This window comes from Sphaeramia orbicularis, chromosome 5 (assembly GCF_902148855.1).
Source record: "Sphaeramia orbicularis chromosome 5, fSphaOr1.1, whole genome shotgun sequence".
Lineage (NCBI taxonomy): Eukaryota > Metazoa > Chordata > Actinopteri > Kurtiformes > Apogonidae > Sphaeramia > Sphaeramia orbicularis.
This window is the reverse complement of record NC_043961.1, coordinates 56,552,374-56,576,710: the sequence shown is the minus strand read 5'-3', so window position 1 is coordinate 56,576,710 and position 24,337 is coordinate 56,552,374. Positions and strand designations below refer to the sequence as shown.

The following is a 24,337-nucleotide window of genomic DNA, read 5'->3' as shown; positions in this document are numbered from 1 at the left end:
CTTGACAATGACGACGTAACTTTATTTTTGCACACAGATTCTGCGTGGATGGAATAACAAAAGCAATAGTTTATTTACACAAACTTACAAATGGAGTTTTTGATGCGAGGAAGATGACGATGCCAGAGTCCAACTTCTCACTCAGTTTGAGCACTGAGGTTGGTGGGCTTTTCAGAGTCATTATTTTTTAACACTGAAAGGTATCTTGCTCTTATCGGTGTTGAATTAACTTTGAGAGAGTTAATTTACTGTAACACTGAATATATGACACTGACAGTGTAAAACCTCTGTTAACTCCAATTATTTTCACCAACGCCGGAAGTTATCTTGTTAAATTTTACTCTGTCCATTGTTGGAATAACTCCGAAAGAATTAAAATACTTTGACACTGCATTTTTTACACTGGCAAATTTACTGTGTAAGTAAGAATACTTTGTCTTGTTGCATATTCGAAATAAACTAAACTAAAAAAAAAAGAACAAAAAAAAAAAAACAACAATTGCTTGTTATTGTTACTAAACTGCAATTAACTGTTTTTTTTTTTTTTTTTTAATAAAAAGTTGTTGTTTTTTGCATTTCATTTCCATGAAGTGAGTAATGACTAGTATTTGAGTATGTTAAAATGTGAGAAAACAGCAGATTAGCAGCATTAAAAATGTTTTTATGTCATAGTTTTCACACGATATATATATCAGTAAATCCAGTTTTTTTTTTTTGCTTCAAAAATTAAACGCATGGTGTCAAGCGGACATTTTTGGAACTTCATGAAAAATAGGTTCGTAAGAAAATTTTCAGTCGCATTGTTTTTTTCATGCCTAAAGAGGAATAAAGACACTCAGAAAATAAATGTTGATTAAGGTTCTCATAATTCATGCATGAAACGGTTAATATTGGATTTATGGAAAAAATTCTCTTAGATCAGATTCAAAGTCCAAGTGTTACCTGTGGTTTTAGGTTTTGGTCATGTAATTAAAACAACAGCTGTTACTGGACTCTATAGAGCAGGGGTGGGCAATTACTTTCCTTCTGGGTCCATATGAGAAGTTTTTATAGTTGCTAAGGGTCGGACCGATACACCTGCAGCTCTGCTCAATATATCTGTACAAAAACAGTAAATGAAACAATATAATGATGCAATAAAAAGTGGAGCACAGAATACAACTATTTCATTAACCCTATAACACCAAACTCCCTCAGTCTCAGGCTTATGGGCATCATATAGCCTCGCTCGGATCTAACCTTAACTTTAATCCTAAACCTAGGATTAACCCTTGTTGAGCCGCATTATGTAATAAATTCCCATTATGTAATAAAAGATCAAAATGTAATAAGAATGTCACGTCATCTTGTAATAAAGCCACATTATATAATAAACGGATGCATTTTGTAATAAACTACCTCAATGCATTATTGTAGCAAATTTTTTCGCACTATGTAGTAAGTTATTTCAATTTGAGAAATTATTACAAAATGCACTTGACATATTTTTATTTTTAAAAAAATGTAATAACATGGTTCATAATGTAATAACAATGCAAATTAATAGAATTTCAGAGCAATTTAGAAGAAATTAGTCACAGGAGCTACAGGTAATGGAATCAGAACTTTAACCACACTGTTTAAAGATTAATTTAGCACATTACATTTCCTGAAAATAAAAATGTGTCAAGTGTGTTTTGTAATACATTTCTCAAATTGTAATAACTTACTACATAATGTGAAAAAATTTACTACATAATGCATTGAGGTAGTTTATTACAAAATGCGTCAGTTTATTACATAATGTGGCTTATTACAACATGACATGACATTCTTATTACATTTTGAACTTTTATTACATAATGGGAATTTATTACATAATGCGGCTCAACAACCCTATAACGGCAAACATATCATATTTGATACATGAGTTTTGAAGCCCTCACATGATCAGTGTGATATTTTTTGTCTTGAAAAACCTGTTGTATACAATTAGATACATGCAATACACAGATAATCCACAAGGGGGGAGGAATTTGTTCACCAGAGGCCTTTCCAGTGACACTACAAGACTGTCATTAATGAGGAAGGAGGAAGAATTTTGACAGATTTGAAAAGGAATTACCAATTTGTTCGACATGTTTGTGTTATATTATGTTTGTTCAAAAATAATAATATTTGAGCATTGAGACCTTTTCGGTACTTGAAAAGGAGTGGGAAGAAGTATAACTTATAAACTCCCACCCCCTTTTTACAAACTAATTAAATCAATTCCTCTTCCTTTGTTTTGTTAACACACTTTTTTCCTGTATATTTTTCCATAACACAAAAAGCTCCATACAAACCATTCACATACACTTTTTTAGTCACCTCATACATAATCAGATTTGCATAATCAACCTTTTTTAATATAAACTATAATATTTATATGCACTTTAAATATTTACTACAAATACAATGATCAGTAAATGTCATATCTCCTAATCATGATAGTCTGTATTAATTAATTACAATAATATCTTATTTTGTGCGTTCTTCTACATTATAACTAGATATACACTTATTCACATAATGTTCTATATTTTTAAAGTTAATTTGTTCACCAGAGGCCTTTCCAGTGACACTACAAGACTGTCATTAATGAGGAAGGATGCAGAACTTCGACAGTTTTGAAAAGGACTTAACAATTTATTAGACATGTTTGTGTTATATTATGTTTCTGTTTGTTCAAAATAATAGTATTTGAGCATTGAGACGATGTATCAAATATGATACAAAATTGAAACTCATACATGGAAATTGATATTTGACAAAAATATTTGGTTGTTCAGAAGGACCAATAAAGGCTTCAGTTTCAAAGAACTGAATTTTCTGTCAATGATTTAATGGTTCAGACTTTACAGGGTTAATATTCACAAAAACATTTCAAAAATGTGCAAAACCAGCTCCACATTAACTTTACATGAAAAACAATAAATGCATCCAGCTTTGTTTGTTTAGATATCTCAGTTTTATTTTTGTTTTTTTTCTTACCTCTGACTTCTGTGAAGAAATACTTAGAAGTCCTTGTCTTGTTAAAAACTCGTCATTCTGAATCAGTCTTTCTTTTTTGGCATTAGCTGACACCTTTAGGGCTGAAAATGACTAACAAATTAATCAGCGCATTAGCTTAATGCTAAGAACAGAAAGTACATGTGGAAAAAAATGTTAATTTAGCAGATCCTTCAAAATAAAAGCAGCGCTGTTGTATTGTTTGCATCTATTATGATGGTTTATATTTGCACTGACTTTTAATTTGCCAATTACCTCATGCGGGCCAGACAGGGTCGTCTATTGGCATGTGGACTGTGGACCGTATAATGCCCAGGTCTGCTATAGAGTGACATATAAAAGCTTATTTCTCACTAAAGCCCCTGAACTGAAAATATGCATTGGCCAAAAAGAATTCAATCAGTTTTGAAAACAACAACATACTTGTATGGCCAAGACAATTATAATTTCAAAGAAAATAAACACCTTTGTTGTATTTTATCATTCTAAGGAAAATCAAATGTGTGTCTGCACATAAAACCTTTGAGTTTTCAAATGAATCTCCTGAAAGAGGTCAAAGATATAGACATTTATGATTATTTTCTTTTTTGTTCTAAAAGTGTTTTATATATATATATATATATATATATATATACTTAGTTCCTTTTGTGGTATTTTGCATTTTGCTTGATAATGTTTCCACCATCATACCACAGACTCTGCCCTTGTCAAGTGACAGTTTAAATTATCTGTCTTCTAAAGAACTGAATCGGCCTAAGGAATTATTTGCAGAGAAAATTCCCTAATTAAATATTCTAGAAAATCTAAAAAAGAAAAATGCTGCTGTGCATTAAACAGTGGAAAATATTACTCAACCTTAAAAAGAAAAGTGGAATTAAATGATGTATGAAAAGGTTTAACTGCATCATCCCAGTCTGCCATCTTAATCCTCTACAGGATTGTTCTGTTTGCAAATAGTGCGCTGTACACAGTAGGCTTTAGTTTTAAGCATGTTAGATGTTTCACTGAGGCATATTGCTGCCTTTGGCTCAGTTCCTATTATGTTACCCTCACATATGAGGCAGAAAACAAAAGATCCCATGATGAATGTGTCGCTCCTGAACTAAGCTGACAGAAGAGCAGGAATTATTTATCTCAACCTTACAAGGTTGTGTTAGTGATTTTATTCTAACAAAAATAAAGAATATTTTAGCTGTTCCTGCTTTGGTGAAGCACTTGTTAGGGGATTATCCATGCTTACTAGTGAAGGGGAAAGTTGCAATTTGACAGTAATTATTTTTAATGTAATAAAATTGGATTTTGTTGCAGATTAACTTTGTCTCATTTAAATATGTGTGGTTTTGGTAAGTGCAAACTCTCTACAGATTGCTTACCTTTAAAGCTCATATTTTTTTTAAATGACTCAGAATTTTTTACCGCACAGTTCAGCAGCACTTGAAGCAAATTGGAGTCAGTAATACAGTGTTTTTCAACCTTGGGGTTGGGACCCCATGTGGGGTCGGCTGGAATTCAAATGGGGTTAACTGGAATTTCTAGTAATTGATAAAAATAAAATAAAAAAAAATGTTTACTAATAAAAATATATGGTGAGTTGAGAGAGACAGTCCCAATCCATAAAAGACATGACCAACTGTGAGTCTGAAACTGAAGCACTGTGGTTCTGTTTATCTGACAAATGTCATTGCGGTCAGTTTCAGATGCTGCAGCTCTTCATAATTCATAGTTTGAGTTCTATGGAAAGGATTTCCACCTAATTAAAATGCATTCATTTAGCAAGACACAATTTTGTTTTGTGCATATATATATATATATATATATATATGGTGGGGAAGCAAAATTTACAATATTTTGAGGCAGGGATTGAAAGACAGTGTATGACCAATTAGTTTATTGAAAGTCATGAGGATTTAAATCTTCAAATCATATTTTATTGCATTTCTAACGGTCTTGTTGTCTACCTCAAGTTCAATTGCCATTTTTCTCATGGATTTGGTTGGATCCTTTAGGAGTTTGGATTTGAGAGCTTTAATAAAAGCTTTGGTACGTTTTTTGTTGCTTCCTCCACTTCCAGACTTTCTCGTAATAGTTTTGCTCATAGTCATTCTCTTCCTTCCATTATCAACAGTCTTTATGGACACTCCAACTATTTTTGAAATCTCCTTTGGTGTGACGAGTGCATTCAGCAAAATCACACGCTCTTTGACGTTTGCTTTCCTGATTACTCATATGGGCAAAAGTTTCTGAAAAGGTATGGATAATAGTGTTAGGTATGATTATGACATCAATATATGTTTGGTTTCAAAACAATTGATGTAGTGCCTGCTGAGAAAAAACAACTAAATGTTCATTGTAAATTTTGCTTCCCCACCCTGTATATATATATATATATATATATATATATATATATATATATATATATATATATATACATATATATTTGGTGTTTTTTTTTCTTTTGTCTGATGTCATGTTCTGCATACAGCGGGTTCTTTCCAGCACTGGAGGCACACATACATACTTGACACTGCAGTTATGTGAAGTGCAACTATGATCGGTCAGGAACAGACACCTTGACAGCTTATCATAGCTTATCACATACCAGGTTGAGACAGACTTGTCAGTAAGCTAATGGAGTGCTCTAAGGTTAATTTACAACCAATGAATCCCATCAATAAGCAATTAGGAGGTGTGGAAACACCGAGGCGCCCAGGCCAGCAGCTAAATCTGCACCTACCCCCACCTGTTTTAATCAATTAATTGCTGTGGCATGTCTGTTTTAGGCCCCTTGATAGATTTACACATAAACGGCCCACAAAAAGACACTGCTTCATGCGTAACTTTGTTTTCAACCTTTATTATGTTAAAGCATGCCTCATAGCTTCTGAAAGTGTCAATTCTAGACGTTCATCTCCCACTTACTCAGTACTTGACAGATTTAACGAATGCTCTATTCTAATTAGAGCCTGTACCAACTGAAGTGTGGTTGAACTTATGAGGGAACATGTTTTAACAACACAAGTATAACATGTAGGTTCTATTAAATTAATTCATGTTTAGTGGTTATAAACATTTTTAAATCATGTAGTTTAAACACTGACATGCAAAATCCTTAAAACTACAAATTCCTTTATGTCACAGGTGTCAAACATGTGGCCCGGGAGCCAAATCCGGCTCTCCAAAGGGTCCAATCAGGCCCCTGGAATGAATCTGTGAAATGTAAAAATTACACTGAAGATATCAACAATTAAGGACGTTAAAATCATTTTAGGGTATTTCAGTCTGAAGTGGATCAGACCAGTAAAATACTATCATAATAACCTATAAATAATGAAAACTGTAAATTTGTCTCTAAGTTTTAGTGTAAAAAAAAAAAAAGTAAATTACGCAAAAGTGTTTACATTTACAGACTAGCCTTTTAGAAAAGACGTGAATATCTGAAATGTCTTCAGACAAGTACGTGGAATTTTAATAATATTCTCCCTGTTATTTAATGTTTTGTGTATTTGTCGATCCAAGTTGTGATTCACATGTATAAATGATAAACTAAGGCGTAATATTGTTAACATTGCACTTATTTTACCATTTTTCATGAGCTGAAGGCAAAGATCTAAAATTTTTTCCATGTACACAAAAGGCCTATTTCTCTCAAATATTGTTCATAATTTTTCTAAATCTGTGTTAGTGAGCACTTCTCCTTTGTCCTTTGCTTAGATAATCCATCCACCTCACAGGTGTGGCAGATCAAGATGCTGATTAGACAGCAGGATTATTGCACAGGTGTGACTTAGGCTGGCCACAATAAAAGGCCACTCTAAAATGTGCACTTTTACTGTATTGGGAGGTCCGGGGGGGGGCGTCAGAAAACCAGTCAGTATTTGGTTGTGACCACTATTTTTCCTCGCACAGTCTTCTTCATGAATTCTCTGAAACAGCTTTGGAGATGGCTTATGGTAGAGAAATGAACATTCAATTCACAGGCAAAAGCTCTGGTGGAGATTCCTGAAGTCAGCATGCCAATTGCATATTCCCTCAAAACTTGTGACATCTGTGGTATTGTGCTGTGTGATAAAACTGCACATTTTAGAGTGGCTTTTTATTGTGGCCAGCCTAAGGCACACCTGTGCAAAATCATGCTGTCTAATCAGTATCTTGATATGCCACACCTGTGAGGTGGATGGATTATCTCAGCAAAGAAGAAGTGTTCACTAACACAAATTTAGACAGATTTGTGAACAATATTTGAGAGAAATAATTGTACACAGAAAAAGTTTTAGATCTTTGAGTTCAGCTCATGAAAAATGGGAGCAAAAACAAAAGTGGTGCGTTTATATTTTGTTCAGTGTATATATAAACAACATTTCTCTCAATAACATTAATCAGGTTAATGTAACCTTAGTAAATATGTTGAAACAACTTCTACAAATCAAGTTGCACCCATACATTGTATAATAAGTAATAGTAACGCCAACACTTTATGTTTACTCAACATACCTACCAAGGTTATTATCATTAACAAAAACTAACAAAATGACAAAACTAGAATTGTAAAACATTTTCGTTAACTGAAATAAATAAAAACTATAATTAACAGAAAACGATAACTAACTGAAACTGTATTGTTTGTTTGCAAAACTAACTAAAACATAAAAATTCTGGATAAAATTCCCTTCGTTTTTATCTTGTCAAAGTCAGATTGATATGAAATTTATTTATTTCCCTCAAGCAATTTTAGCTAGCGGCACCATATGATATTTAACGGTCCGTCACTTCTCATCACTCGTCGTTTAGAGTCATCTTCTGGTCCCCACTCTACCTGGAAACATGGAGACTGAAGTTGTGAGAAAGCAGCAGAGTCCTGTCTGGGATTTATTTGAATGTGACAGAGAAGAAGATAAAAGATAAAAAAAAAAAAAGTAAAACTAAAACTAAACTAATACTAAGCATTTAGAAAATAACGAAAACTAATGAAAACTAGTAAACCTGCTCTAAAAACCAATTAAAACTAACTGAATTAGAGAAAAAAAATGGCAGAACTAAATAAACTAAATACAATGAAAATCCAAAACTATTATAACCTTGATACCTACTGTTAGTTCAACAAAATTGCGTCTCGCTAAATTAGAGCGTTTTAATTAGGTGGAAATCCTTTACATAATTTTATGACGTTCATCCAACAAGTGCTTTTTTTGAATGTAGAGCAATAGCATTCCAATCATTTTCCAATACTGATATATGAGGGTGTATAAATAGAAAGGGTGTATAGAGTACAGAGAATACATGAATATCTCTGCATCTTAAGGCTTCTGAGCGTATGTTGTGGGAGGTGGCTTTGATGCTCCTCAGACCTAAAATCCACCAGATTTCTGTTGGTCATCATCTACTGTCGTGCGACCCCCCCCCCCCCCTTTAATGTTTCTTGTTGATTTTTTTTTTTTCCCTGAATCAGCCACAATCTGAACCCACCACATAATGTACAGTACATCTCATTTTCTTTAATTTCTTGGGGATATCAGAGATTTGCTTTCATTACCTCCGTATCCTCTCGGTGCTGCTCTGTAACACCGTGAAGCCTTGGTTACATGTTTTCACTATACACTACCATGACATACTTGCTGGGATCCCCTGAGATATTCAGATGGAGGACTAGTGATGTGATATGTATGAGATTTTCTACCTTATCAGCTCCATCTGAATCACATGAGCCCTGGGGAGTGTGAAACATATTGTCTCAGCCGTTCAGTTACCATTTTAAAAAGAGATTCACTCAGAAGGACCTTGTTTTCTTTTGCAAAGGACAAACTCGACATAGGTACACTGCAGGTCTGTCTATTTGTTTTAGTCCGTTTCAATATGTGTGCGCCACCGGCAGCCATGTCGACACGTGTCATGTTTTACATGTCTTGTGTATTGTCCATTTCATTCTTTTGAGCACCACTTCTCAGGAAAACCTTGAGGGAATCTATTCACATTTTGCACATTTTGTTTCCTAGAACACGAAGATGAACAGATTATAATTTTGCGGTCAAAGGTCAAGGTTTTCACACAAGAAATTCACACAAATGATGATCAGATGTGATTTTTATGGTTTTTGTAGCCGCAACATTAGCTTCACAGTGGCATTAAAATATTCAGCAAAATACATTTTTTAGCTTTTATTCAACACTGTACTTCTTTGTAAAGATGCTCTTAAAATGAAGAATGATGTGTGTCAAACATGTGGCCCGGGGGCCAAAACTGGCCCGCCTAAGGGTCCAATCCGGCCCATGGGGGTCAGAGCAGTAAATACTATCATAAAAACCTGCAAATAATGACAATTCCAAATTTTTCCTCTGTTTTAGTGTAAAAAGTTCAATTACATGAAAATGTGTACATTTACAAACCAGCCTTTCACAAAAAATATGAAAAACTAGAAATGTCCGAAGAGAAGTAAGTGCAATTTTACTAATATTCTGCCAGTTACTAAAATATTTTGTGTATTTGCAGATCCGTTGTGATCTGTAAGTTGTAATGCACACTTACAAATGATAAGCAGAGGCATAATATAATTAAAATTGCACTTATTTTTCTTCATAAATTTAAATTTTTTCCATGGTTGTTCATGTTATTCGCATTTTTAAAAGGACAGTTTAAGATCTATATGTTTCCATAATGTAATTTTACTTTTTTCACTATAAAACACATTGAAATGTTTGGAGTTGGCATTATTTATATATATTATTATGTTATTAATTTACTGGTTCGGCCCACTGCAGATCATATTGGGAGGATGTGGCCCCTGAACTAAAAGGAGTTTGACACCCCTGTTTTAACCCTTTCATGCATAGTGGTCACTACAGTGGACAGTTCTTCTCCAGCTGTTCTATTGTTTATTCCTGGGTTTTGTTGTTTTAGTTCCATATCAGCCAACATAGTGAAGCTTATGCATCATCCCAAACACTGCAATTCATACAGTTATTGTAACTTTGCTGTTCTTGATAAACCTGATCTGCACTAACATGTTTGAGTGTAAATCAGTTGCTAATTGTTATTAGACTGTAATTAACAGTTTTCTGAAACAAAAAGTTTTTTTGTTTTTTTTTTCTTACATATCCTCCTGAGACCCAGCAATGCATTTTGTCCTCTGTAGAAGACAAAAGTTTTACAGTTTAATTTAAAAAAATATAGTCCATTGCGAAGGACATTCCATATATAAAAAAAAAAATCAATCAATAAATAAAAATAATTTTTAAAATGTATCCTATGGAAGTAAATCTGTGTCATCAGATGTTGAATTATGAAAGACATTGGATTTGTAGCACTGAATTTTTCTTTTGCCCTGAAATTAAGTATCTGATTTTTTTTTATTTATTTATTTATTTTTTTTGCGCTGAAATTAAGTATCTGAATTTTTTTTTGCACTGAAATTAAGCATCTGAATTTTTTTTTTTTTGCACTGAAATTAAATATCTGATTTGTTTTTTGCAATGAAATTAAGTATCTGAATTTTTATTTTTTGCACTGAAATTAAGTATCTGAATTTTTTTACACTGAAATTAAGTATCTGAATTTTTATTTTTTGCACTGAAATTAAGTATCTGAATATTTTTTTTGCACTGGAATTATGTATCTGAATTTTTTTACATTGAAATTAAGTATCTGAATTTTTATTTTTTGCACTGAAATTAAGTATCTGAATTTTTTTACACTGAAATTAAGTATCTGAATTTTTATTTTTTGCACTGAAATTAAGTATCTGAATTTTTTTACACTGAATTAAGTATCTGAATTTTTATTTTTTGCACTGAAATTAAGTATCTGAATATTTTTTTTGCACTGGAATTAAGTATCTGATTTTTTTTTTTTTTTTTTTGCACTGAAATTAAGTATCTTAACTTTTTGCACTGAACTTAAGTATCTGACCTGTTCTTCTCTGAATTCAACTATGTTCATAAATTTAGAATTTAAAAAAATCAGATGAAATAAATTCAGATGCAAACATCCAGGTGCAAAAATTGAGGTGCAAAAATTCAGATAATTAATTTCAGTGCAAAAAATATCAGTGCTAGAAATTCAATGGCTTTTATAATTCCAAATCTGATGACACAGATTTACTTCTGTAGTATCTGAAAAAACTGTTGCATTATGCAGTTTCCAATTCAAGACAATTTTTAAATGTAAAAAAGCTAAAATTGTCAATTTCCTGGGTCTCAGGAGGATATTATCTCCATGAAATGAGTAATAACTAGTATTAGAACATGAAAAAAATGTGAGAAAACATATGATTAGCACTCATTAAAAATGTTTTTAAGTCATAGTTTTCACACAGTATATCACTTTCTGATGATGAGTTTAAAATGCACGTTTCTTTGCTTCAATAATTAACCCTTTCATGCATACTGGTCACCACAGTGGACAGTTATTCTTCAGCTGTTCACTTGTTTATTCATGGGGTTTGTTGTTTTAGTTCCACATCAGCCAAGACAATGGACACTTATGCACCATCCCATACACATACCATTACTGTAACTTTACTGTTCTTGATAAACCTGATCTGCAGTAACATGTTTTAGTGTAAATCAACTGCTAAATGTTATAACAGTTTTCTTAAGCAAGAAGTTTTTTTGTTTTTTTTTTGCATATTATCTTCATGAAGTGAGTAATAACTAGTATTAGAGTATGATAAAATGTGAGAAAACATCCGATTAGCTGCATTAAAAATGTTTTTATTTCATGGTTTTCACACAGTATATCACTTTCTGATGATGGGTTTTCAATATTTGTTGTCAATGTTTCTTGTCTTGAGAAAAAATAAATAAATCAGATTCTTAATTTCAGTGCAAAAACAAATCAGATACTTAATTTCAGTGCAAAAAATTAAAATTCCGATGCTTAATTTCATTGCAAAAAACAATTCAGATACTTAATTTCAGTGCAAAAAAAAATTCAGATACTTAATTTCAGGACAAAAGAAAAATTCAGGGCTACAAATTCAATGTCTTTTATTCATTGATTGATTTTTTTTATTTTTTTATGGAGTATCCTTTGCAATGGACAGTAGTTTTTAAGTTAAACTGTCAAACTTTTGTCCCCTACAGAGGCATGTTTCTTGTCTTGTCTTGTTGTCAATGTTTCTTTTCTTCAAAAATTAAACACATGGTGTCCAGCTGAGTGGACATTTTTGTAATTCTGTGATAAATAGGTTCATAAAGAATTTCAATCTCATTCTTTTTTCATGTCTAAAAATGAATAAAAACAGTCAGGAAAAAAATCTTGACTAAGGTTGTCGTAATTCATGCATGAAAGGGTTAAATCCGTGGTGTCCAGCTGAGTGGACATTTTTGTAACTCCACGAAAAATAGATTCATAAAAAAAAAAAAAAAAAAAAAAAAAATCAACTGCATTGCTTTTTTCATGCCTAAAGAAGAATAAAAACGCTCAAGAAAAAAATATTGACTCAAGTTCTCATAATTCATGCATGAAAGGGTTAAAGTACTGTAAAGTGTGAGTCTGTGCAGACGTTAACTACAGTTCGACTGGTAGGAGGAGACATTCATCTGGTAAATCTGCTCTGAAATTGCTACGGTTTTGTTGCTTTTTCTTTGCTCTGACTTTCCTCTTCTTACTCTATTGTCAGCGTCTCCTTTCTCCTTTCCCTCCTACATGTGTAACCCATGTCGACATTTCAACAAAAAAATAACTTCTGGAATGCAACAAAAGGAGTGAAAGCCAACACTTTCAAACAGATAAGAATACCTCTCAGGTTCTTAGGTTGCGTTTTGTGTCTATCAAATGTGTTGGAATGTTGTTTTTTCAAAGCTCTGCTCCTGTCCTCCACAGCACCTCCAAACAACATTTCAGTGGTGGCAAGAGAACACGCCGGCCCCATTCAGTCGATACCAAGCCCAAAATTTCACTCTGGTCTGCACTGCAAAGGGAGGGAAACCAGCCCCATCGGTGAGTTTCAGTTCAAGATTCACCGGACGACATGTGGTCTGATGCTGCCTTTTAACCTGTTCAACCCTGACCATATTTTCAGGGGAAAAACACCTAAACAGACAAACCCAAAGTAAATGAAGAATTCCTTCACAATAATAAGGTTCATATGGATGTTCTTGGTGTCTATGGACGTTTAGAGACCTCACAGAATCTATTCCCATTGTCTAAAATATTGTATCTATTACTATGCCTGAGTACAAACTAAAAGAGAAATTCAAATTTTTTATCCTCGCCTTTTTTTATTTTGGCTGGACTGACGATAATATGCATAAATTAATCGTTCGTGTCGGAGATTTTTAATAGCATATACAGTATTTCACCCCACAAAGATTAAAAATCATGTTTGAACATTAAAGTTTGCACTAAATACACTTTTGATGTACTTTTATTAACATAGGGTCTAAACTTTGAGCAAAAGTTGAAAAAAAAAACATCCATTGTCCTCATTTATTATATTTTTATAGTAGATGAATATTAACCCTTTCATGCATACTGGTCACTACAGTGGACAGTTATTCTACAGCTTTTCTATTATTTATTCATGGGTTTTGTTGTTTTAGTTCCATATCAGGACTCTTATGCATCATCCAAAACACTGCAAAACATACAATTAGAGTAACTTTGCTGTTCTGCATAAACCTGACCTGCACTAACATGTTTGAGTGTGACTGTAATAAACAAAAAATTTTTTTAAATTTTTTTTTGCATATCCTCCTGAGACCCAGCAATGCATTTTGTCCTCTGTAGGGGACAAAAGTTTGACTGTTTTACTTTACAAATGCTGTGCATTGCAAAGGACATTCCATTAAAAAAGTCAATCAATAAATAAGAATAGTTTCAAAAATGTATCTGAAAAAACTGTTGCATGATGCAGTTTCCAATCAAGACAATTTTTTTTTTTTTTTTTTTTTTTTTTGTGTAAAACAGCTAAAACTGTCCATTTCCTGGGTCTCAGGAGAATAATATATCTATGAAATGAGTAATAACTAATATTAGAGTATGATAAATGTGAGAAAACAGTAGCAATTTAGCAATTAGCGGTATTAAAAATGTTTTTATTTCATAGTTTTCACACAGTATATCACTTTCTGATGATGAGTTTTAAATAAATGTTTCTTTGCTTCAAAACTTAAATACATGGTGTCCAGCTGAGTGGACATTTTTTGTAACTCCATGAAAAATACGTTCATTAAAAAAAAACAAAAAAAAACAATTGCATTGTTTTTTTCATGTGTAAAGTGGAACAAAAATACTCAAGAAAAAAATATTGACTAAGGTTCTCATAATTTGCGCATGAAAGGGTTAATATAATTTTTCGGCTCACGGGCGGGCCGATAGGGCTAAAGGGGATTATGCTGTTCACACACACACACAAAAAAAAAACATTGTTATTGTTATTATTACATATTGTTAACTAGGGGTGTTGGAAAATATCTGTTCTGCAATATATCGCGATATTCCATTTCACAGTACTGTATCGATATGAAAAAGTACTGTATTGATATTTTTAGGTATTTATTCAAATGCAGATATGGCAGAGGTTCTTTTTTTTTTTTCTTTATTGTTTATAGTTTATTTATTATTATTTAACACTGTTTTATTAAATAATGGTTATTTGAAGCACGGGGGTCAAACATGCGGCCCGGGGGCCAAATCTGGCCCGCCAAAGGTTCCATTCTGGCCTGCGGGATGAAAGTGCAAAAATAAACCTGAACAGTCCAGGTTGTCCAAATCATTTTGGTTCAGGTTCCACAAACAGACCAATGTGATCTACAGTAAAAATAACAACACAATAATCCATAAATAATGATAACGACAAATTTTCTTTGTGAAAAATTATGTGGAAAAAATTTAAGTAAAAAAAAATAACATTACACTGTGAAAATATTTACATTTACAAAACTATTCTTTCACAATAAAATGCAAATAAATACATAAATATAAACAAAGATGAACAACCTGAAATGTGCAATTTGAACAATATTCTGCCTGTTACTAAATGTTTTGTGCATTTATGAATCCACTGTGATCTGTAGTTGTGTTAATAATAAGAGATGGAATATTGTAGAAATTGTTCAAATTTTAGTTCCAAACTCCAAAATTTTAACAATATTTTGCCTGTTACCAAATGTTTATGTAACACTGTGTGTAAATGTACATGTATAAATAATAAGTTGAGGCATAATATTGTTAAACTTGCACTAATTTTTCAAATGAAATTTCTGTTTTTTCAGGTTATTCACATCTTTTTTGTAAAAAGTAAATATTTTCATAATTTAATTGGGTTTTTCTTGTACTATAAAAAAAAAAAAAAACGAAAAACTTGGATTTGTCATTATTTATAGGTTATTAAGTCATTTTTTTACTGGTCTGGCCCGCTTGAGATCAAAGTGGGCTAAATATGGAACTGAACTAAAATGAGTTTGACAGCCCTGATTTGAAACATCCTAAAAACCCTTTCTACTGTCTGAGAGGCAGATGTTAGTTCCTTTGTTGGGATTGCATAAAAATAATGTTATGATGTTCGTTCTGAACTAATAGAATATGAACGTTTGAACAGGATCTTAAACTGTAATGTCTGTAAAGCATCATTTAAAGTTGAACACAAGAAAATTTTATGATATAGCCTTAGATCCTGTTCTGATAAAAAAAAAAAAAAAAAAAAAAGTGTTTAGTGTTTGTGCATATTTCTGGTGTAATTCAGTTCTTCCAGGAAAAAAAATCATTTTTATTTATATAACACTTATTAACATTTAACATTTATTATTATTTAACACTGTTTTATTAAATAATGTTTATTTGAAGCATCCTAAAAACACTTTTTACTGTCTGACAGGCAGATGTTAGTTCCTTTGTTGGGATCGCAAAAAAAAAACATTATGATGTTCGTTCTGAACTAATAGAATATGAACATTTGAACAGGATCTTAAACTGTAATGTCTGTAAAGCATCATTTAAAGTTGAACACAAGAAAATTTTGTGATATAGCCTTAGATCCTGTTCTGATTAAAAAAAAAAAAAAAAAAAAGTGTTTAGTGTTTGTGCATATTTCTGGTGTGATTCAGTTCTTCCAGGAAAAAAAAAAATCCTTTTTATTTATTTAACATTAACTAACATTTAACATTTATTATTATTTAACACTGTTTTATTAAATAATGTTTATTTGAAACATCCTAAAAACACTTTCTACTGTCTGAGAGGCAGATGTTAGTTCCTTTGTTAGGATCGCACAAAAATAACATTATGGTGTTACTTCTGAACTAATAGAATATGAACATTTGAACAGGATCTTAAACTGTAATATCTGTAAAACATAATTTAAAGTTGAACACAAGAAAATTTAGTGATATAGCCTTAGATCCTGTTCTGATTAAAAAAAAAAAAAAAAGTGTTTAGTATTTGTGCATATTTCTGGTATAATTCAGTTCTTCCAGGAAAAAAAAAAAAAAATCACTTTTATTTATTTAACACTAACTAACATTTAACATTTATTATTATTATTATTACCTCCGCCAAGGAGGTTATGTTTTTGCCAGGGTTTGTTTGTTTGTTTGTCTGTCCGTTAGTGTGCAACATAACTCAAAAAGTTATGGACAGATTTGGATGAAATTTTCAGGGTTTGTTGGAAATGGGATAAGGAAGAAATGATTAAATTTTGGTGGTGATCGGGGGTGGGGGGGCCCACAGGGGGGGCCACTGATCAGCCTTGGCGGAGGTCTGCACTCTCCGAGTGCTTCTAGTTTAACACTGTTTTATTAAGTAATGTTTATTTGAAACATCCTAAAAACACTTTTTACTGTCTGGGAGGCAGATGTTAGTTCCTTTGTTGGGATCGCACAAAAATAACATTATGGTGTTACTTCTGAACTAATAGAATATGAACATTTGAACAGGATCTTAAACTGTAATATCTGTAAAACATAATTTAAGTTTGAACAAAGGAACATTTTGTGACATAGCATTAGATCCTGTTGTGATTTAAAAAAAAAAATAAGTGTTTAGTATTTGTGCATATTTCTGGTGTAATTCAGTTCTTTCAGGAAATAATCATTTTTAAAAAAGAAACAAACAAAAATTTGCCTTTTTAACAGTATCATGATATATCGTATGGTGATCCTCGTATTGTGGTTTTTATCATATCGCCAGGTTCTTGCCAATACAACCGCTAAAAGTCACCTACCTCTTTTTTCGTAACTTCTATTGGCTCTTCAAACAGTCCGTTATAGTGATGTTCACTTCTGGCAGTGCAGAATTTTCTGTTCCACACATTCCATGCGGTGATGAATGAAAGTACAAACCTGTTAGGAAGATGATGATGTCTCTGTCCACAGGGCAAACGCTTTCACTGATTCAATTGATGACTATGATATTCCTGTCAATCATACGCTATGGCCCGTGCTGTCACCAGAGCTCAAGTTAAATACCCATGAAAATGAAAGAAATGACCGATGTGCCTACCGTCAAAACACATGGAAAAATAAAAATGTGGGAATGTCTTTTAGAAGAATTTGGTGCATCCCTCCAGTAGATTTCACAGACAAATTTAATAAGTGCCAAGGTACAGCAAATCTGTTCTGCTGCTTTATTGTGGCCCAACACCTTACTAAGCTACTTTCCTTTGTTTTGTTCTCTTTTTCTTTTCCTTTAATTTGTCACCTGTCTGTAAATACGCAGATGTATATTCCTGCACAGCTGTCACAGAGCACTACTTTTACTTTCATTACAGATTTTCTTATTTATTTATTTAGGATCCACATTAGCTGTACCTAGGGATGTAACGATTACCGGTATAACGATAAACCGCGGTAAAATTGCAGACGGTTAGTATTACCGTTTAAATTCTAATGATCATGATAACCGTGTTTGATTACTGCACTTTTAGGGGAAAAAACGCCTATGTAAAGATCTGCTTTATGTCAAATATTTGAGTATAGTTTGAATTTATTACAATTTTAATTGTATATACGTAATATTTGGAACCAGTATTTACTTTTAAAGGTTCGTTAAGCATCTGTGTGTGATTTATGCATAAATTATGTACATTTTCAAATCGGATTTCATATTTTTTGTGTGTTTTTTGTCCTTTTGTGTAGATATAGTAGGTTAAAGTGAAAAAAATAATAGGCAGATGATATAGTAAACATTTGTCTATATAGTATATAAAGGCAAAATCAAAAGGACTGAAAAACGGACAAAATAGACTCAGACCACTAAGGGTTAATATTTGAATATTTCTGCCAAGAGAAGGTACATTGTGCCTATTATTTTATTTCATTATTATTATTATTATTATTATTATTATTATTATTATTATTATTATTATTATTATTATTATTTATTTATTTATTTTTTAATCCAACTTGGTTAAATTATTTCAGTGTGTGTATAAGTACTTTTTGAACATTTTGAACACAATTTCAATAATACCATGATAATAATGATAACCGTGATAATTTTGGTCACAATAACCGTGATATGAAATTGTCATATTGTTACATCCCTAGCTGTACCATAGCTGTAGTTATTCTTCCTGGGGTCCTTACAATAATCTTTACAACTTGTCAATGCAAATAACTTACAATATAATCATACAAAACAATTTTCAGATACTACATAACATACAATAAATAAATTAAATAAATAACTAGAAAAGCACTCGGAGAGTGCAGACCTCCGCCAAGCGCAAAAATTCCCCACATAATTGGTGATACAAATCCTACATTTATTTTTTAAAATAAAATCCGCCTTCTGGATCAGATCCGGATCAGCCTTTGAAATGTGATAGAGGACCCCATTGTCAATTCCTGAGTTAAATTTCATGAGTTTTGGTCAATAATTAAGCAAGATATTGGGAAACGAAAATTTTGGCCCCATTTATCACAATGTTAATGAAAATTTCAAAGTGATCCAGAATCCAGGATTTCTTCCGGATCACCCCCAAAAGTTAATCATTTCTTCCTTATCCCATTTCCAACAAACCCTGAAAATTTCACCAAAATCTGTCCATAACTTTTTGAGTTATGTTGCACACTAACGGACAGACAAACAAACAGACAGACAAACAAACCCTGGCAAAAACACAACCTCCTTGGCGGAGGTAATAAACAACAGACAAAAATACAGACATGACAGCTCCTTTAGGTCTGCAGTGGTATAGTATATACAGTACATACATTCAGTTAACCCAGGTATCAATCATTTATGGTCAATAGATGTTTCTTAACTGATTTCTTCAATTTCATTTTACACTTTTCTTGTGTGATGTGTTACAGTAGTTTGTTCCATCCTTGCACAGCTCTGTGTATTACCATTCTTTTCATTCCATTTATCCTTGACTTGGGTCGGGTAAAATTACCTCTGGTTGTCTGCCTGGATGCATAGCTGTGTCTATCTGAACTAAAAAAAAAAAAACATTTTGTACAAGATGGATTTTTTTTTTGTTCTAATAATATTTCTAAAGAAAACCAGTCAGTAATCTTTTTTTAACAGAGAGCCAGTTCAAATGGTTATGCATCTCTGTAGCATTTGTTCTGTAGTAGGGTGTCCCATTTTTGGGACTTCTTTTACTATCAAGCTCTTAATTTGACCAGTTAATATTTTATATATTAGAAACCACACCCCCAAAATTCGGCCCAATCTGTAAAGTTTTAGACCCCCCCCTACCGCCATCTTTATGGTGCCCGTCAGCCGAGTGCAGAAAACCCATTTTTTAATAGAAAATCATGCATTTGTTAGTTCTGCCATATTTGCTCATGCAAATGTCATATTAGAGGTTTTGGGGGATGCTACTGTTGTTTATGAAGGTCTCAAATCATGTACAGGTCAAAGGTCACATGATTTTAGACAAGGTCAAGGTCATTTGACACTGAAAATGGGTAAAATCACATGTTTTTGCTGATTTCTTTATTGCCTAGTGTTATTTCAAAGATCTGCACTCAGGACTTTCACTGGAGAACATTTGATCCTAGATTCCCCATCTGGTACCCTCCCTTTTCTTCAGTTCAGCAGGTACCACATTTCTTTTTCCAGAGAAGGGTAACACATTTTCAGTGTAAATATGCCAAGTCATCCTAAAGGCAAAACACCCAAGACTAGTGATGAGAAGAAGGTGAAGCGCCCTGGGGGTCCTTTGAAGAGAAAAGGTGGCCCTGTAGATGAATGGGAGGAAGTTATTGGCCCTTCACTGAATACTATTCCAGCCACTCAGCTTCAGTCCTTCAAAGGTACAGATCACTGCGACCTTGTCTAAAATCATGTGACTTTGACCTGTACATGATTTGAGACCTTCATAAACAACAGTAGCATCCCCCAATAACTAACTGGCATAACTAACCGACAAATGCATGATTTTCCACTGAAAAATTGGTTTTCTGCACTCGGCTGATGGGCACCCTAAAGATGGCGGTGGGGGGGGGGGGGGGGGGGGTCTAAAACTTTATGGATTGGGCCGACATTTTTTTAGGGAGTTACTAATATACAGGGTGACACAGAAAAACGGGAACTTTTTAACAATCCAATGAAACCAAGAGTGATGGAAGAAAATATTTTATTCATAGTAATTGAAACCTTAAAACATGCCATTTAAGAAACAACTAGAAGCACTCGGAGAGCGCAGACCTCCGCCAAGGCTGATCAGTGGCCCCCCCCCGTGGGCCTCCCCACGCCAAGGAGGTTATGTTTTTGCCAGGGTTTGTTTGTTTGTTTGTCTGTCTGTCTGTTTGTCTGTCCGTTAGTGTGCAACATAACTCAAAAAGTTATGGACAGATTTTGATGAAATTTTCAGGGTTTGTTGGAAATGGGGCCCCCCCGTGGGCCCCCCCCACCCCCGATCACCACCAAAATTTAATCATTTCTTCCTTATCCCATTTCCAACAAACCCTGAAAATTTCATCAAAATCTGTCCATAACTTTTTGAGTTATGTTGCACACTAACGGACAGACAGACAGACAAACAAACAAACAAACAAACCCTGGCAAAAACATAACCTCCTTGGCGGAGGTAATGATGGAATTTTCATTTTTTAAAAATTACTTCCTGTAGATGGCGTCCTCCTGTACGAATGCATTCTTGAAATCTGCTGTTGAGATTCCTCATTGACCGCTGCAACATCTCAGCTGGGATACTGTGAATTTCATCCTGAATTCTCTGTTTTAACTCATCCAGAGTTCTCGGTCGAGTCGTGAACACTTTACTCTTGAGATAGCCCCACAAGAAAAAATCACAAACGGACAAATCTGGCGATCTAGGGGGGCCAGGGAGCGTTACCGAATCTTGAGATCACACGGTTACCGAACAATTCTCGCACAGCCGCCGATGGTTACTAAAATGGGGGTGTGTTTACTTGCTCAAGGTCACTGTCTCGCAGTGCTGCCACTTACTCATGTCTGCCAATACGCACTTCAAAAATTCCCGTTTTTTTGGGTTACCCTGTATAAGAGATTAACTGGTCAAATTAGGAGCTTGATCGGAAAAGAAATCCCAAAAATGGAACACCCTATTCTGTAGCCACACTGCAGTGCAGTGCGAGCGGCTCTGTTTTGTGCAATTTGCAACTTTTTAATATTTTCTAGTGTTGTATTTGACTGTAGTACTGGACAGTAATCCAAGACTGACAGTACTAAGGGTTGAATCACCAGTTTAGTTCAACTAGGTGACATAAAAGCTGCACACCTTTTTACCACAGAAACAGCATTTCCCATCTTGGCTGTTGTATTATCAATCTGTTTAGTCCAAGACAATTTGTTATCTAACATAACTCCCAGTAATTTTACTACTGTTCTGTGATTGATTACCTGCACTAATTTAGCCATGCAATGTTATCATTAAAAGGTAGATCAGCTTTAGGAAACAGCCACATTAATGTTATTGATGGTCACACTCGGGGCAATTCATTTAATAGCACTGACATGGTGATAATGATTGCACACTGAATTATCACTGTACAATATGCATGCACATGCAAAAAAAGTCTTGCACGCACAAACTTAAGGTGCACACATGCACACATTACCGCCTTAACTTTCTGAAGTGCAGGACAAGGTCTTACAAATATATAAAGCATATGCTCCTGTATTCAATGACATATAAGCTGGACACAGTTTGAGATTGGTAGCTCACTGTTTGTTCCCAGTGGGTCATTAATCATTGTCCATGGGTATATGGTAATTGACTCCAGACCCCGAGAACACCTATCTCCTGCAATTATGAGCCCAGTGAGAGGTGAATGCAAGGTGAATATGATTTCCATCTCTCAGGTACTTCCTGGTTGATGGTGTTAAGAGTGGGGTAGTCCCCTGTGGAGATTTCACGAGGAGTCTTAGCCATTAAAGCGACGCTCCGATGTATCATTTCTCTGACGCTTTCAAGCAAACTCCACTGGGTGTGGATTCCACTGGACGCTATGCCCAGAATGTCTCTGTGTTCCAGGCCAAGTTGCATTACTAGTAATTAGCTTCGCCAGCGACTCAGCATGCGAGTAATCCACTTCACTGATCGAGGATTTAAAACAAAACTTTGGCAGTTTTTGCTCTAATATTAAACATTAAATATGTATATCGGAGACAAATTATTTTATAAAGTGCGTTGGCAGGTTTTGATCTAGACTGAAAGTGTGGAGAAGCTTTTTAGGAGGATACTTTTGAATCATTTATATTCTATCAGCTCGATATAAAAAAGACAGAAAAGAGAGATGTCTATATAGTGATGCAATCTAAAAGAGCAATCATACTATACAAACATCGGTCCTTTCATTGAATACATCAGTTTTCAAACACGTATCATTATCAAAAAGCAGATTATATGGAGGAACAGTCACTGCAAATATGAGAAATGGACAATTGCCTGTAATGAGGGAAGGGGTAGAAATAGATCTTGTTATGTTATATTGCCAGTTAAAGAAAATAGTATCCTTAAAGGGTAGAGGTAGTGAATTTTCATTGCCAGCTATTTTAAGAGATCATGTATAATGCTAGTGGTGAATACTAAGTCACTTCTCCATCTGTTGGACATGGTCAGTGTCATGTTGCTCCCTTCATGGGCTTTTCCGGCACCAGGTGTAACACAGAGCCGTTGGTTTGTCCGATAACCTGGGTTGCTATGAACTGGTCACTGACCCCAGTCTAAGATGACACACCAAGGTTATTATCGTTAACGAAAAGTAACGAAATGACAAAAACTAGAATTGAAAAAACATTTTCGTTAACTGAAATAAATAAAAACTATAATTAAGTGAAAAAACAATAACTAACTGAAACTGTATTGTGTGCTTACAAAACTAACTAAAACGTATAAAAATTATGGACAAAAATTCCCTTTGTTTTCATCTTTGTCAATGTCGAATCGAAATTGATTTATTTCGCTCTAGCAATTTTAGCTAGCGACACCATACGACACTTCACGATCCGTTACGTCTTGTCACTTATCGTTTAGAGTCGTCTTCTGGTCCCCACTCTACCTGGAAACATGGAGACTACAGTTGGGAGAGAGCAGCAGAGTCCTGTCTGGGATTTATTTGAATATGACGGAGAAGAAGATAAAAGATATGAAATAAACTTAAACTAAACTAAACTAAACTTTACATTGCAAACTCACTGATCAATTATGTACAAACTAGAACACTGAGGTCATCAAACGCAGGGTTACTCCCAGAAATATTACAAAGAAAATGGGGGACGCAGCCTTTACTAACTATGCACCAAAGTTATGGAATACAATTCCAACAGACATTAGAGAAGCCAGTTCACTGAATATATTTAAAACCAAATTAAAAACATTTTTATTCTCATTAGCCTTTGAAAGGAGATAAAAATGGGGTCACAATTCAGGAACCAGGAATGTGCGTTTTTTAATTTTTATTTTATTTTATTGTATTTCTGTTTTTATTTTTTATTTTATTGTATTTCAAATTTCATCTTATTTCTTGCACTTCAAAAATTCTATGCCTAATGTGTGCTGCTTTTATTTTTATTTTATTGTATTTCTCTCAAATTTCATCTTATTTCTTGCACTTCCAAAATTCTATGCATAATCAAATATTTTAATGTGCGCTGTTTTTATATTTATTTTTATTTTATTGTATTTCTAATCAAATCTTAATGTATTTTAATATTGTATTTTTTCTTCAATCAATGTGAAGCACTTTGGGCTACAATTTCTGTATGAAAGGTGCTATACAAATAAAGTTTATTATTATTATTATTATTATTATTATTATTATTATTATTATTATTATTATTATTATTATTATTATTATTATTATAAACTAAAACTAAGCATTTAGAAAAAAATGAAAACTAATAAAAACTAGCAAACCTGCTCTAAAAACGGATTAAA

General features: G+C 33.4%; 1 protein-coding gene across 1 annotated transcript in view; it reads left to right on the top strand.

The window, feature by feature from the left end:
- Positions 1-24,337, top strand: part of igsf21a (immunoglobin superfamily, member 21a) — a 747,424-nt gene that overhangs the window by 614,729 nt on the left and 108,358 nt on the right. Inside the window, exon 6 of the mRNA XM_030134531.1 lies at positions 12,847-12,963. Within this exon, the coding sequence (XP_029990391.1) occupies positions 12,847-12,963 (117 nt within the window). The remainder of the gene's footprint in view (positions 1-12,846; positions 12,964-24,337) is intronic.